Raw genomic sequence first — 16,835 nt, 5'->3', positions numbered from 1 at the left:
AAATGTCCGGCAGTGGCACTCCCTAGAAGAAGGCAGTGGAAGTCGCGACAGCCCTAGTGGAATGAGCCCTGATAGGACCAGGCAATGGCTGTTTGGCGAGTAGGTAACAGAGTTGGATGAGACCTACAATCCACTTAGACAGGTGGTGAGCTGTGATGCGACTGCCTAGCCGTGCCGAAGCATACGAGACGAAAAGCTGCGGGTCTCGTCTGGTTGGATGTGTTCTTTACAGATAGAACAAAAGAGCCCGCTTGACATCTAGAGTGTGTAGTAATCTATCCTCCGCTGATGTAGGGTTTGGCAAGAAGTCTGGGAGGAAGACCTCAGCCTGCAGGTAGAACTCTGACACCACCTTCGGCAGGAAGGAGATGTCCGGTACGAGGCGGACTCTGTCTGGCAAAAATGACAGGTAAGGTGTATCGTGGCGGAAAGCCAATATTTCTCCCACTCGTCTAGCCAAGGTGACAGCAACTAAAAAGGCCATTTTCCGCGCTAGAAGTTTGAGGTCACAGGTTGCGAGCGGCTCAAAGGGCTTCCTTGTGAGGGGGCGGAGAACTAGAGGAAGGTCCTAGGGAACGACAGGAGTTTTAACAGAAGGGTATATATGCAATAAACCTTTTAAAAAACGTTTCGAAAGTGGATGGGAAAACAGCGTGCCGAAAGGGCGGCCAAATAAACTCTTAAGGATGAATGGGAAAGTCCCGAGTCAGCGAGGGACAGGAGGAATTGGAAAACTTTGTCGAGACCCACAGAGGCGGCTCGAGGGGCGCCATCACCTAGGGAGGAACAGAACATTTGCCATTTATAATTGTAGGACTTCCACGTAGTAGGTTTTCTGGCGTTCAATAGAACGTTCGCTACGCGGGTGGAAAAACCGTTGATGTTATTCTCCACGCTGTCAATTTCAATTGTGGTATGTCGTGATGTAGGAGAGGGGAGTTGGACAGGAAGAGGAGGTCCTGAGCCGGAGGGAATTGATGGTATATTCCTGTTGATAATTCGAGGACTGTCGAAAACCATGGTTGCCTCGGCCACCATGGGGTTATCAATATGCAGTCCGCGCCGTCTCTGACTATTTTGCGGACTACTCTCAGAAGTAGAGGTACATGTGGTCCAGACGTCTCGTCGACACTGGGGCTGAAGACGGCTTTTCTCATGGGGTCTTGATAGCTTGCAAGAGGACTGCAGACATGGGGAGTGCAATGGTAGTGGAGGTATCCAGTTGCACAATATCAAAAACAGGATCAGTGACCTGTGGCTGTTGTTGTACGACAGAGAGGTCTAGAGAATGGGCCATTCATTTGACAAGGTCTGCATAAGAAGTGAGATTGTTGGATGGCGATATAGGGAGGTCCTCCGTGACAGCTTGGTTAGGGGACTTGTGGTCAGGGGAGGTTTGGATCTCCGAAGCCTCTGAGTCAGATTCATCGTCTCCAGAGTCAGAGCAGCCCTGTTCTGGTATTTGTACTGGAGTAACTTCCGGTTGACTAGTTAAAACTTTTGGTGGAACGACTTGGGGGGTGGGAGGACCCAGAGGTTCTGTTTGATGGTGGGAAGGATCTTCAGCCGGAGGTCGAGACAGAGATGCTGAAGGTCTCGATTTATAGGGTGACCTTGATCTGTGAGCAGAGTAGGTCGAATAGCAAACCCAGTCGGAATAGCCCGCAGGAGTCATCCAGGGCATGGATGGTGGATAATTGCTGTAGAGGTATCTCAGTTGGCATTGATCCCACGACATCGGTGGTGGTGGGGGATAAAGACTCTGGTGAATCGACGTCTGGACCGATCACGTCTCAGAGACAAAGAAATGTGCCGTCTTTGTGAACGGTCTCTAAAAACTCGCTCATCGATATTGACAGTATCGGTACGCAGACGTGGAGGTTGACGCTGTGCGTTAGAAGGAATGTGTCAATTCCAACCTGTATTGACGTTGGGACCTTCCGAAACCCTCGATGTTGACAATGGAGAGGGAAAGCTCTGCACCCGTGGGGTGACTTAGGAGCTCCACATTCTCGATGTCGGAGTAGGGACGTTCCAGTTGTTGAATAGGAGAGTCCAAAATTTGAATTGTAGATATCGGTGGAGGGGCATACGTCTCCGATATCGATGGAGCGGGGGGCACTATAGGGGCATCACCCAGTGTGGACACCGCTACTTTCACCTTCTTCGCCGCTTTGAGGGGCTTAGAGGAACCCTTTTTTGCAGACTTATCCTTACTTGCCTTGGGCCTCTTCTTCACCAGTGTTGAGGCGGAGGATTGTGCCTTCGATGCCGGAGGCTTCGGCGTCGGTTGAACGATGTCAGAGGCAGGCCTCGATACCAGAGCTGTCGAGGCTGAAGGTCTCTCGGAGTCCATCATTGTGGAAGGATTTAGAGCTGATTCAAGGAGTGCCACTTTGAGGCGCGCAGCTCAGTTTTTTCGGGTTTGGTTTGAAAATCTTGCACAGTGCTGGCAAGAGTCAGGTCTGTGAGACTCTCCCAAACAAAAAATACAGAGGGTGTGGCGGTCAGGGGGTGCAAGTTTACTACCGCAATGTTGACACCTGTTAAAAAAGTCCCACTTTTTCTCCATAGAAAAAGAAAATGGTGGAGAAAGAAGGGGGAGAGGGGGGGTTGAGCCTGAAGGCTAAGCTGAGGTAAACGGAATTTCCCCCCTCAGGAAAAATAAAGTCTCTCTCTCTCTCTTTTTAAATTTTTTTTTTGTTGGTAACAAAGAAGTAAAACGAAAAAGGTAGAGAAGCAAGGAGAAATCCAAAGAGCCGTGAGGCAAATAGCCAAAAATAGCGAACCGATCAGACCGATGGAGAAAAGGTCTTTCCAACACGGCGGTAAGAAAGGAACTGGCGGGATGTCAGCGCCCTCCCCTCTGGGCATGCGTGGTGGGGTTCCTGCGCATGACTGAGGTCTGGGCGTGAAAATCCGTTAAAGAGCTTGCTACTATGCCGATCGATCCAGCGCGTGCGCACTAGATCCCATGGTGTGAAGCCCAGAGACCACGTCGAAGATCAACAAGATTCTCAGGGTAGAAGCTTTCGAGAGTCTAAGCCCCCTCATCCGACAAAGGGAGCGTTGACTCTCAAAAGGTTATACCCCACAGATCTTGCTGGTCTCTAAGGTGCTACTGGACTTGAATCTTAAGGTGATGGTGACCCATTTCTTATGAGATGGAGGAAAATCCAAAACTGGAGATCCAGAACTGGAGATCTGAATGTGATTTCAGGCTGGAATACAAACTCAAACCAATGTGAAGAAGAGGAAGGAGGTTAGGGGGTGGGCGAAGTTTTCGCCCCCAGGGACAAATCTGGGTTTCTGTCCACTTTTGAGGGCTCCAAGTTGGACAGCCGTCCTCACACTTCAGCCTTTCTCTTGCACCGGCATTTGGATCTCTCCTCAAATGTAGATGGAGACCCAGATACGAACCTCTCTCTCACACTGGTGCTTTCAGTGGCTCTTATTGACACTTTGTCCTTCAACTTAAAAAAAAAATTGGGAGGTGGGGAAATCAGCCCACTAGCTGATGCTTCCAACAGCTTGCTAAGCAGACTGAGGAAAGGCCCTTATAGGCCAGAGTGGCCTCACCCCAGGTTGTATTTTGCCCACCTCTGAATGACTGAAAGAATGGTGACCCCCAAATTATTACAACTGGAGGGTGCAAGAAATGGGCTTCCCTAGAACTGTTATGTCAGCAAAGTACTGATAAGGTAAAATGAGCCATCAAGTCACCACTAATTTACAGTGACCCTTTCATGGGGTTTTCGTGCCAAGAGATGAACAGGTGGTTTACTACTGCCTTCCTTTGCATAGCAGCCCTGGTCTTCCTTGGTGGTCCCCCATCCAAGTACAAACCAGGGCTGACCCAGCTTAGCAGCTAGATGAAATAACTGTGTCGAAATGAGCGATTTTAACTACCCACACATTGATTGGGTCAATATGTGTTCACGTCAGGAGAGAGAGACTGGGTTTCTAGATACTCTCGATGACTGTACCATGGAGCAGATGACCACTGAACCTACCAGGGGGAAGGCGATGCTGGTCTTAAGTAACGCCCAAAACCTGGTGAGAGATGTAAATGTGATAGCACCAGTTGGGAACAGTGACCATAACACTATTAAGTTTAACATTTATGTAAATAGGGAGTTGCCCCAAAAGACCAACACTACCACATTTAACTTTAGAAGGGGTAACTTCTCTCAAATGAGGAGGCTCGTGAAGAAGAAAATGAAAGGGAAGGTGATGAGGGTCCAATCCCTTCAGGAAGCTTGGAGACTATTTAAAACTACAATCCCAGAAGCTCAGATCAAATGTATGTCACAGGTTAGGAAAGGTACAAATAGTTCATTTTATCACATGTGGTGGACATGCGATAAAGCTAAAGACTTTTGGAACAAAATCCACAGTGAAATGCAAAAGATTCTAAAATGTTCTTTTAAGAAGACACCTGAAATTCTGCTCTTAGGGTTAAAAATGGAAGAACTAAATATAACAAAAAGGACTCTGTTCTGGTATCCGATAACAACAGCAAGAATGATATACGCCCAATACTGGAAACAAGAAAAAATACCAGATCTGGAGGAGTGGATACAAAAAGTTCTGTTCATGGCTGAAATGGATAAAATAACCAGAAAGTTGAACAATGAAGAAGACCAAGAATTCTATGAAGAATGGAAAGACTTCAAAATATATCTGGAAAAGAACTGGGACGTGAAACAAAATTTACTTTGTCTAGAACAATATTAACTATATGATGTTATCTTAATTCTATCTACCTATGTGGGACATGAGGGAAATGCATTGCGGGAAGCCTTTTGGGGAAGGGAGGGAAAATGGAATATATAACCGATTGATAAAAAGAGGTAAAAGGTGAGAATAATGGAAAATAAAAATCTTTTTACCCAAAAAAAAAAGGAAAGGTACAAATAGGTATAAAAAAGGCCTGCATGGTTAACAAACAAAGTAACGGAAGCAGTAAAAGGTAAGAAGGATTCCTTTAAGCGGTGGAAGGCTAGTCTGAGTGAGGTAAATAAAAGGGAGCACAGGCTTTGGCAAATAAAAGGCAAGTCAGTGATCAACAATGTTCCCTCTAAGCTGAGTTAGTGTGAGCAGCTCACAGTTTTTTAGCCTCTGGCTCACACATTTTTGTCTTAGCTCAGGAAGGAGGGCTCCAGAGCAAACGAATTTATGCAGTAGCCAAATCGCTCGCTCACAACTTTAATGCCAGCAGCTCACCAAGTAGAACTTTTGCTCACAAGACTCCACAGCTTAGAGGGAGCATTGGTCCAGAGTCACAAGTTTGTCACTAGATTAGCTGCCTTAAGAATGGGAAAGGCCTGGGGGAGGTATTTGTGAATTTCCTGCATTGTGCAGGGGGTTGGACTTGATGACACTGGAGGTTCCTTCCAACTCTGATTCTAAATATATTAAGAGTTAGTAACATATGGACTGGTTTCTAAAAAAAAAAAAAATCCAAATGGAAAAAAAATCCCCATATGAATTGAGTGAAGCGTACTGCCTCTATGAACACTTGCTACCAGAACATATTCTGCTAGGAGGAGAAAGAACCCCACATGGCACAAAGCTCAGAATAAAACAGAGAAAAATGCCATGTGCTGCTTGCTCCTAGCTCATTTTTTAATGTCACTGCAGGAATATAAGGGATGCTTAAGAGCAAGTGGGTTAAAGAAGATGAAGGCAGGAGCTGCAAACTGGAGGAAAAAAAGCCAGATCTAATGTGCAAGAGTTCCATGACAATTAACCAAGCAAAGCTGTGCCTACACGGAAGCCACAGAGATATGTTCTGAAGATACACAACAGCACAACAGTTCTGAAGATACACAAACCAGCCTCTTGAAATACCATTCTACAAAGCAGAAGAGAAAAGCCTGCTGTGCAGGGGAAGTGAGGACGAATTCTCCGAGTCTTCCCATCTTCCCAGAGCCCCACAGGAATTTGGGGCCAAATAAATCAGACAGAAGGTATGGGGAAAACAGCAAGTAATGAGGAAGGAGAGGAGCAGATGGCATTTATAAACCGTCTTCATGTTTATGTGTTACAGTCTCTCCCCCACTTTTGGTGGGAAATTTCAGCAGATCCTCTATCATGCAACCACAGGTTATGGACCCTAAGCAAGCGATTGGCAGTCCTACTAAGCAATCGGTTTTACAGCTAAAAGGCCTTTTCTTAAATAAATGTGCTATATGGTGCACTGCTGCAACAATGCATTTATCCGGGATCTAGTGGTACATCTGCAACCTTGCAACCCCCCCGAACCCTGAGAGCTCTGTTAGTCTTCGGAATCCTAAATAGCACTTCTGCCATGATTCTAAATGTATAAAATCTCCACCCCAATTAAAAACAAAATTCTAGGAAGACGAAGCCACGCTCCACACAATGCGCGCATTTTGAATTTGCCGGTTTTCCGAACCATTATGGGGGAAAGCTCAAACTAAGCCACTTGAAGCCAGCATGGTGGTGGACAGTGCTCTCAAGTCACAGCTGACTTAGGGCGGTCCCGTAGGCTTCTCAAGGTGAGAAATGAACAGGGGTGGCTGGCCATTCCATTGTCTGCCTCTGTCCAGGAAATCTGGACTTCCTTGGCGGTCTCCCCTCTGAGTACTGACCAGGGCTGACCCAGCTGAGTTTCTGAGATCTGACGAGACCAGGCTAGCCTGGGCCATACAGGTCGGGGCAGATAAACGGAAGTGGCTTGCCATGGCTTGCCTCTGCGTAGCAAGCCTGGACTTCCTTGCTGGTCTCCCATCCAAATGCTAATCGGGGCTGGCCCTTCTTAGCTTCCGGGATCCGACAAGATCAGGGCAGCCTGGGGCATTCAGGTCAAGGCAAAAACTAGCACGGCAGCCTACTTAAAATAAACGGTGTATTTTCATCGTTTACACCAGGGGCCTCATAGTCCAATTAATCCTACAGCTCAGCCCTGCAGCTAGGACCTAGAGCAGCGATGGCGAACCTTTTAGAGACCGAGTGCCCAAACTGTGACCCCAAACCCACTTATTTATCACAAAGTGCCAACACGGCAATTTAACCTGAATACTGAGGTTTTACTTCAGAAAAAACAACTCATGCATTAACTTAAGAGGATCCAAACAAAGTAAGGAAAGCAATCCCAAATGCTTTCATTTACTTAACATTATTTGGCAGAGAATTCGACACTTTAATGATGGTCTGGGCCTGGCTGGGGCGATGGCACGCGTGCCCACAGAGAGGGCTCTGAGTGCCGCCTCTTGCACCCGTGCCATAGGTTCGCCACCACTGGCCTAGAGATAAGATAAGCTACAGCATGGTAGAACACAATGGGTTAGATGCCAAACAGCATTTCCACTGGTGACAAAGGGACGAGAGAACCTCTTGAACACCCAAAATGGCTATCCTGTAGATCATAGGACCAGCACGGACGTAAGTTATTTGGGATGCGGGCTGTAATAAGAAGGAGAATCAGGGAAGGCTGAGCAAATAAGATGACTGGATTTAGCCCAATGTTCTGAGGCTGTGGCTTAGTGGAGGAGACTCTTCTTTGCATGCAGAAGGTCCCAGGTTCAATCCCCGGCATCTCGAGTTGAACGTATCAGGCTGAAGGTGATGTGAAAGACTCAGCCTGAGACCCTGGAGAGCCGCTGCCAGTCTGAGTAGACAATACTGACTTTGAAGGACCGATGGTCTGATCAGTATACGGCCACATGTCTTCATGTGTCTTCAGGTGCCATCACTGTGCACAGAATAAGTCAGGTCTAGATGTTGTTCTCCCACTAGGGACTGGGGTATTCAAGTGCCCTTTTCAATATCTGTGTCTCCACTGAATCTAACAGATCTATTGCAGAGCTAAAAGAATCCTCAGAGAAGTGCCCGTGGCCCCGTTTATTAAGACTGCTGCAGTTAGTTCTCTGAATCCTTTGAAAGAAACGCAGCCCTCTTGAAAGCTCTGGAAACGTTAGTTATCTACAGAACAAAGGCACCAAAAGCAGAAGCAGATAAGAGATGCTACAGCAGGTACCAAGCACACTGGAATTTGGGCGGATTCTTTTACCTTTTGTGACCCCCATGATTAAAGCTGAGCGCATATTCACCCCCATCACTCACAACTCTTGTTTCCCTTACAGGAACTGCACAATAGCCTCTTTTCCAGACCTACCAATAGTTTTACTGTAGCTGTTAGCAACAAGCAATCGTTCTGGCTACTAGGCCTTGAAAACTTTTTTTCTGAGAATCTCGACTGGTCTGTGGGAACATCTATGCTGAGCTTTTTACACTGGTCTGAGGTCTATCAAGCTCATTTGCAAATGTGGCGTTGAAAAGTGCATGTGCTTTCTGCCCGTGGTTTCTGTCTGAATCCTATAAACCAGTGGTGGCTCAATGGGCCCCGGGGCTCTCATGCCCAGCCGCTGAAGCAGCTAACACCCTTCCTTGCTAGTCCTACAGGCATCCTCAAACAGTGCAGCAAGCTGTGCAGGTCAAATATGGGCAGGCAGAAGCAGGGTGAGGGCAAAATGGTAGTGTTGGTGGCAGAAGCACCCTCTAAAATGTATTCCCCAAACCCCGATCTCCCATCCAAGTAAAATTGGTGGTGGAATGTGCCATTAAGTCAACTTATGGTGACCCCAGGTGGGGTTTTTGAGGCAAGAGAGAAGCAGAAGTGGTCTGCCATCGCCTACCTCTGCACAGTGACCCTCGACCAGGGATAATCCTGTGTAGCTTCTGAGACTGGGCTAGTCTGGTTCAGCCAGGTCAGGGCAAGTAAAATCACAACCTTAATATTAAAGGAGTGTTCTGTCTTTCCACTGTTTAATTTATTTCCATTTACAGTCTAACTTTCTTACTGGGATTCAAGGTGGATTAGGAGCACGGTAGGAGGACTGCGCAGCCAATCAGGAAGCCGGTTACAAAATATGGGTATAACATTTCGGTGATGGCAATATTTGACTCTAGAGCTGCGGTGGCTCAAGTGGTTAAGACGCTGAACTGCAGGCTGTGGAAGGTCAGTAGTTCAGCAGTTCGGGACCCGAGTGTGCCTGTCTCTAGTTCCAGCTCCTGCCAACCTAGCAGTTCGAAAGCAAGAAATTGCAAGTAGATAAATAGGGACCACTTCGGTGGGAAGGTAACAGCGTTCCGTGCGCCTTGGTGTTTAGTCATGCCGGCCACATGACCACGGAAATGTCTTCGGACAGTGCTGGCTCTTCGGCTTTGAAACGGAGATGAACACCGCAACCCTAGAGTCGGATTCGACTGGCTTTCAAGCAAGGGAACCTTTACCTTTAATATTTGAATCTAACAGCGAAGACTCCTAGTCAAACAAAGCTATATTAGCTAATGGATAATAGACGACATTTGAGTCTAATGGCAAAGATTCCTAGTAAAACAAAATATCCTGGCAAAATGCCCACAGCCAACTACAACCATATCCATATACTCGTAAAACAGCCACAGTCACCTGAAACAATTTACAAGAGTGCAGGCATCTCTCTCCTTGGACACGAGTAACCTTTCCCACGGCAGGCCCTGAGCTCGGCAAAACAGTGTGCCACAGAACGACAGAAAATGATGTATGGGGCAGAAAGGAGCAAGCCTTTGTCAAAGGGTCTCTCTGAATCAGGGAGTTTCTTTTGGGTCCAATCTAAGGTGTATCTTCAAACCTCTCACTAAAGGAGGATTTGACCAATAAATTACTTCCTTAAGATCACATGGTGCTTTGCACAAAGCCCCCCCCTTTTTTACTCAGTGCAAAGGGAAGCAAGCAGGGTGCAGAGGAGAAGCAATAGGTGTTAGCCTGGGGCATATCAAGTGATTGCTGCTGGGTGGGCAATGGTCAGGTCGCTGCAACAGACAGTCGGGCACGACATCTGTATGGCGATTCCCTGCCCCTCTCCCCTAATGTGGGATGCTCACAAGCTTAGTTCATCTCAGTATAACGGAGTTTCATGAATCAACTAGAAAGTCACACAGGATATGCCTATTTCTACTGAAAACATATATTCGTTAGTTTTAAGGAATACAGAAAGACTGAGTGGTTATGTGGATACCCGCAGAACCGCTTTGTCTTACTTAATGGATATTGTAGATAAAATGGCTAGATTTGCGTCCAATAGCACCTCAGAGACCAACAAGATTTTCAGGGTATGAGCTTTCAAGATCTGGTGAAGGAAGCTTTGACTCTCGAAAGCTCATATCCTGAAAATTTTGTTGGACTTTGAGGTGCTACTGGGCTAGAATTTAGCTGTCCTACTGCAGACTGACATGGCTGCCCTCTAAAACAACCTTTGTGGATAGAGTAGAACTAATAAGGAGCTCTATGCAATCCTTTCCTGTTGTTGGAAGAGAATTTCTGCTGGTGGAGTGGGTGGGGCGATTTCTGCCAATTCCTGGCCCTCCACTGCAGCCTCCCCCCCCCCATGCCCGGTCCTGTTCCCGGGGGCGTACTGGACCCCTGAGTGCAGTGTTTTGAGAGGTGAAGGTGTGAAAGCTCTGTCTGAAAATTCATTAGTGGCAAAGAAAATTATGAAGATTTTTCATTTGCTCTTGAGAATAGAAAAATTAATGTTTTCATGGAATGTGAGACTCGGCTCTCAATAAAACTGAGTCCATTATGTACGAGCCTAGGAGACTCAACTGATAGAAAATCACTTTCGGGACTTTATTTGTGGTGTTTCGGAATAATGGTTTCCAGCACAAAATCGGACATCGGTATTATTTCCTGTTGTTAAATAATAAAAAGTAGAACATTCTTTTTAAAAAACCTGTTCTGAACCGGGGTATTACAGGAAACTTCTTTGCTGTTGTGTAACGTATATATAATCACACATCCAGCTAAAATACTGTTACTCAAATAAAGCCTCAGGAGCTGGTCCCAAGGCTTGGTATGCCAGCTGATATATGACTGGAATAGATCAAAACGGTTTAAAATCTGTTGTTGTAGACACAATGTAGGCCTTAGAACTCTGCCAGCTGCCTTTTGGCATAACTCCTACATACCTGTCCAAAGTTTTCTTCATCTATGCAGAACATGAGATCCAGCTCAGTAGGGTCATTTTCCAAGATCCATTTCAAGGAGTTGTAATATTCACTGTCCTGCAGTAAAAGCATTGCTTCCAGTTAATCATTTTTCAAAAGTACAATATTCATAACAAAACATTACATCCAGCATTATTATCCAAAGCTTGAGGGAGATCGTAGCCAATCACAGATAAAAGCTGATAAAAGACAATCACTCTATACGCCCAAGAAAGCAACCGGCAATTAATCGATATGTCTAATTCTCAACAAGGCACCATCTGCGGTTATTTAAATCTGTGGATTGGGACTATGTAGAGAGGAAAGAGGTTGTTCTGTAAACTTGGAGGATCCTCCCAGAAAATTGTTTAAAAACAGGGAAAATGGCAATGAGGGTATAAAACCCCCCAAATGAGTTAAGATTGTCTGAGCAGGGGCTGATAAAAGGAAACAGTTCTCAGGAAGCAATGGTGGGCAGAGGTACTAAAGGTAAAGGTTTCCCTTCCTAGAAAACCAATCAAATCCGTCTCTAGGGTGCAGTGCTCATCTCCGTTTCCAAGCAGAAGAGCCAGTGCTGTCTGAGGACATTTCCATGATCATTTGGCCGGCACGACTAGATGCCGAGGCACATGGAACGCTGTTACCTTCCCACTGAAGTGGTACCTATTTATCTACTTGCAATTTCTTGCTTTTGAACTGCTAGGTTGGCAGGAGCTGGGGCCAGAGACTCGGGTCTTGAACTGCTGAACTACCGACCTTCCGGTCTGCAACTCAGCGTCTTAACCTCTGAGCCACTGCAGGTACTAGAGGCCGACAAAAAGAGAAAAACCTGGATGGGCAGTAAAGAGGGCCGACAAGTGGGGTCGGAATAGGGTTGCCAACCCCCCCGGTTTGCCAGGGGTCCCCCGCTTTTATTGGGGGGGGGTTCTACCTGCCGCCGGCCAGGTGGCCGGTGGGGGAAGCCCCACCCCCAACATCCACAGCCACCCCTATCTCTCCCTTTAAGTGTGTGGAACCCGTGTTTCCTCCCAAGCCCGATCTCCACTTGAGATCAGGCTTGCAGGGAAATGCCAGCTTCGTGCACTTAAAAAGGAAACGCGGCTGCTCTTAAAGGGGAAACGCCGGCTCCTGCACTTAAAAGGAAAACGCCGGCTCCTTTAAGTGCAGGGAACTGCCGTTTCTGGAGATCTGGCATGCGGGCGGGTGGGGGGCCCCGGCGGACGTCTCCAACGTGACGTCATCACGTCAGGGATGCCCCGCCCCCTCCAGGAAAGCCCCCAAAGTCCCCCGCTGGGGGTGGAAGATGGACTTGGCAACCCTAGGTCAGAAGGTGGAAAGAAAGGATTTGGATTGCTGTTGCAGAACAAAAAGGGAGTGGCAGTGGCTGGAATGAGGAAGAGGCTGCACAGCTTTCGCCTTTCTTCCACAGCTGTGGCCCTTGCCAGGGCAGGAAGGCTGGGAAGAGAGGGAGAAGGAGGGCACGGCACGGCTGCTTTTGCTTCGCTTGCCCAGTAGATGTGCAAGTCAAAGAGAGAAATAAGAAGCAGTGACTGAAAGGACATGACTTCTGTTTCCTACCTGCTGCCCCAGCCCTTGCCAGAAAGAGGAGATGAGCAAGCGGGGACAAGCATGAAGAAGAGAATGAGCAAGTGGAGAAGGCACTATGGGGGGAAAATGGCAGTCTGCAAGCTGTGCAAAATGCTAGCAACAAATGAACATTTTGCATGCCCTTTGGCAGCCCATTCTATAACCCTGAAGCAGCTATTAAAAAGGCACATTCCCCCCTTGGCCTTAGATATTGGCACTTGGGAAAAATGGGACACAGTAAGCAAAGCCTGAAGAGCGGGCTTGATTTGGTGAGTTGGCTCAAACAGGCTCTTCAAGTCATGTGGATGCCAAATTGGAAAGAGCTACATAGGTAAGAACCAGCAATGTGAACTGAGCCCAGAAGCAAGCTGGAAGCCACTGAAGTTTGTTTTAAAACAGGCGTAATATATCTAATAAGTATAATAACCACGAGCCACCCATCAAGTGATGGGCACGTGGCTGCATTCTGTACCAACTGAGCTTGTTTTCGAGGTAGGCCCTATCCTACCCCATAGATCACAATGAAATCAATGGGCTTAGAAGGGTGTGATTCTGCTTAGGATTGCACTATGGGTCTAGAAAAGAGGAAGTGTAGGGATTCAAGGTAGATGAAATAAAGCATTCCAAGAGACTTGCTCCCAGCCGCTTGTCTAAGAGTAAAGCTGGGCTCCAAGCTCTTCCATCCATGAAACAGTCAACCAGACCCCATCCAAACCCACGACAGTCCCTTCCAGAATATCAGCCTTCTCCAGCTGCATCACCTTTGTTTTGTCTGGATTCCATTTTAGCCCGTTCCCTCTCATCCATTTGAGTCCCACACCGAGGCACTGATTCCAGATGGAGGAAGCCACATCTGGAGGCTTAATTAAAGCTCCTTAGTTGAGTGCCATCAGCATATCAATGCAGTCTTACTCCATTTAATTTCATTTGGCTCAGTGGTTCTTGGCATACAGTTATTTTCAACATCTCTCATAGACAGGCAAAGAGGAATGCTTGGTTACTGATCACTGGGGTTGGGGGGGCAGGTTTTTCAAATATCTATCACAGTACAGTAGATTGAAGCTTCTGTCACATGTCAACTGGCACAGAAAGTGGTGTTGTTGCTTTTTTTAATCAAGAGTTATCAATGGGCAATGTCACTCGTGATAAGGAGATCAGCTGACACGATGTGAAGATGTTATATGTGGTCACCCTATGACACTTATGGATTTTTTAAAAAGTGTGCACACTTTCGTTAGCCATATTGTGTAATTTTTAAAAGTCAAAATCCACACGAGCAAGGCTTAAACTGTACGCTAATTAACATGGCCAGAATAAAAATACTGATGTACATTAATCCCAGTCCTGCACATATCTGACTGAATCCATTAATGTCCACAGGGTAGGAGGACTCTGATATAGACACAGAACTTTCCTGGCCACAGAAAACTTGGATTTCAATCCCTGGCATTTCCAGTTAACAAGATTGGGAAGAACTCCTTCCTCGTGTGATTGCCATGTGTCCTCCCCCCCCCCCGCAGCTACTGATGGGGGATGGGGGGGTAGGGTTGCCAGATCCAGGTTGGGAAACTCCTGGAGATTTCAGGATGGAGCCTGGGGACGACAGGGACCTTGGTGGGGCACAATGCTATAGATTCCACCCTCCAAAGTATCCTCTTTCTCCAAGGGAACTGATCTCTGTAATCTGAAGTTTCCACATGGTGGCTGGCATACCTACTTCCTTGACAGTTTGGAAAGGTGTTCTCACCGAACATTAGCCAATACCATGCTAGTTAGACAGCTATGCATTCTAGCTGGTTGGTCTATAGAGTGTACGTGTACGTGTAGCTGGCAAGCTATCCTGATAAAAGGTGGAAGTTTCACAGCCACACATTGCTGACAGTGCAAAATCAGTAACTGTGTACCTTACTGATTTCATCGAACTACATCCATTTTGTAAGGATGCTATCAATTGACTGACATACAATGCACAGAATTCTTGATGTGGGCAATTTCCCCCTACAAGAACAGGAACGTGAATTTAAATGCATGTGGGTTATGCTGTTCTAGAACACAGTGGCAATATTATGACGGGTGGCCTCCACGCGTTATGGCTATCTGTTACTACAGTCGTTTCCCCGCAAGCCATTGAAACATTGTTGATTATCACGCTGGTCCTAGACACACAGACACCAGCTTCAGTTGTGCTTTTCCCATCCCTCTGGAATTCTGCTTTGTCAGATGGCTCCCATAACGGCTGAGGCCTAGTCCAGCGACTGATGAAGTAACAGCAACCCATTCAAAGCAATATGTTGTTAAAGTTTGCATCTTACGAAGATGAGCATATGAACATACAGGACACCGAAGATGGCCAAAGGGCTTGCAATGCAACCTTGTTGAAGCTAAAGGTCAATGCGCAGACGTAAGACCTCCTGGGAGTCCTATGTATGCCCTCTTGGGTTTCATGATGGAAGAAAGGTAGAATGTAAATGAAATAAATAAGCACGCACAGGCCTAAATGTGCATGCCACTCCCTTGAGGTGGATATGGGCAATTAATTACATTATTTTTAATTTTATTTTACTGGGCTTTTAGCGCACCCTCCCCTGTGAGCAGGCTCAGGACGGGTTACAACAGCATGAGCACAAAAGAAGCATAATACAATTTAAAATCAACATCACAATTTACACGACTGATAATCCACTATCAATGGCGCCAATAATACCTCTACTCCAGGGCTCCCTGTGTGCGTACAGGTAGATGTAACTAATCTGAGAGGGGGCGGGCAAATGAGGTTAGTGCCAGATAGAACAATGCAGATGGAATAATGCAAGCAAAAGCAAACCAGAGCAGGGGAAGACAATACAATCTAGGTGCCTGCTGCCTCAATCATAGGCCTAGTGGAACATCTCCATTTTATAGGCCCTGCGGAACTACATTAGGTCCCGCAGGGCCCGGATCTCACTCGGGAGACTGTTCCACGAGGTGATGAACAGAGCTGAAAAAGCTCTGGCCCTGGTCGAGGCTGGGAGGACTTCCTTCAGGCTGGGGATCACAGGTAGATGTTGGTCTATAGAGTGTACGTGTACGTCCCTGAAGGTTAAACACGGTCCTGAAGGTTAAAAAAAACCCCAGTCTTAAGTTTGTTCAGCAAAACTCAGCTTGCTTATTTTTTCCCCCCTGCAGGAGAGAAATGTCGAAGGAATAATACTGCTTGAAAAAAGTGCCAGTTGGACAATTCAGAATGAAGAAGCACCACAAATATTGCAATTATTGTCCCCTCCCCACCCCAATGCAATTTTAATTGCCTTTGGGGATTCATGAAAGGCTATGCTAATAGGCAAAAAACGACAAAGAAGAGCCAGGGCACATTAAAAAGGGAGAATAAGAATCTAATGATTGTCCCAAATCTCCCGGTGCTAGCCTGGGGTCTGAGATTGAGAAGCTTCCTGGAAATCGCAGCACTAACTAATTTCCCCAGAGAAGAAACACGCGTAATTGAAACACACGCCCGCGCACACACACACACACTGATAAGCCTTTCACGGGGCTCACTTACCACCGACTCCATGTCTTTCAGGGTTATCGGTTTTCCCAGCATCATCTTGTAAAAAGGCCTAATGAAGAAACCTGCAGGTAAGCACAAGGAACAACAGTTCAGTTGAAAATGTTTGTTTACTCTCCAAGAGGAAAAGCGTGGTGTCAAAAAAAACATCTAGGAAGTTCGTACAGCAGAGGGAAAAACTGTGACCAGTGGAAGGAGGCAAGACAAACAAAAAAACAAAAAACGATGTCCAGCTGATGAACAAAACACAAGAAAGGTCGTTGCCAGCTGCCGTTGTTGGGGATAATATAATCAAGCAAAAATATAGGAGGCGGCACTGGGCATTTTGGAGGGATTAACAACCCGCTGAGTGAGCTAACGCCCTGAAGTGAAGCCAAGGCCTATTAAACACAGACACTCGTACTAATCCTTAGGAAGCATTCTGGTGAACGGTATTATCATCTTGGAAATTGAACCGGTCTGTCCTCCCATACCCTTCACAGCATCCGCATCCTCTGTTAGGGTCTCCGTCCTTCCTCTCCCCAAGGCTGTTCCTAAAGAACTGAGTTTAAGCATTTCCTCCTTCTCCAGTATCAAAAGAAATCATTCAGATTTCAGTATCATGTCACACAGCTTAGAGCAGTGTGTGTTTGTAAAATACCCCAAATCTAAAGTGGACTGGGGTTTGGTCTCAAATATTCTCTTTAAATTCTTTTGGTGCAGATATGGA

At 46.6% G+C, this 16,835-nt stretch overlaps 1 protein-coding gene across 9 annotated transcripts in view; it reads right to left on the bottom strand.

Annotated features, from left to right (window-relative positions):
• NEDD4L (neural precursor cell expressed, developmentally down-regulated 4-like, E3 ubiquitin protein ligase) overlaps positions 1–16,835 on the bottom strand; it is a 270,488-nt gene that overhangs the window by 15,901 nt on the left and 237,752 nt on the right. For all 9 annotated transcript variants that reach the window (XM_015416887.1, XM_015416886.1, XM_015416888.1 and 6 more), the window contains 2 exons: positions 16,121–16,191; positions 10,978–11,073 (listed from right to left, as the gene is read on the bottom strand). In XM_015416887.1, coding sequence (XP_015272373.1) covers positions 10,978–11,073; positions 16,121–16,191 — 167 coding nt within the window. The remainder of the gene's footprint in view (positions 1–10,977; positions 11,074–16,120; positions 16,192–16,835) is intronic.

Source organism: Gekko japonicus, unplaced genomic scaffold, assembly GCF_001447785.1.
Source record: "Gekko japonicus isolate JY-2015 unplaced genomic scaffold, Gekko_japonicus_V1.1 scaffold278, whole genome shotgun sequence".
In the NCBI taxonomy this organism is placed as follows: Eukaryota; Metazoa; Chordata; class Lepidosauria; order Squamata; family Gekkonidae; genus Gekko; species Gekko japonicus.
The sequence above is the reverse complement of the archived record's forward strand: the minus strand, read 5'-3'. Positions and strand labels throughout refer to the sequence as shown.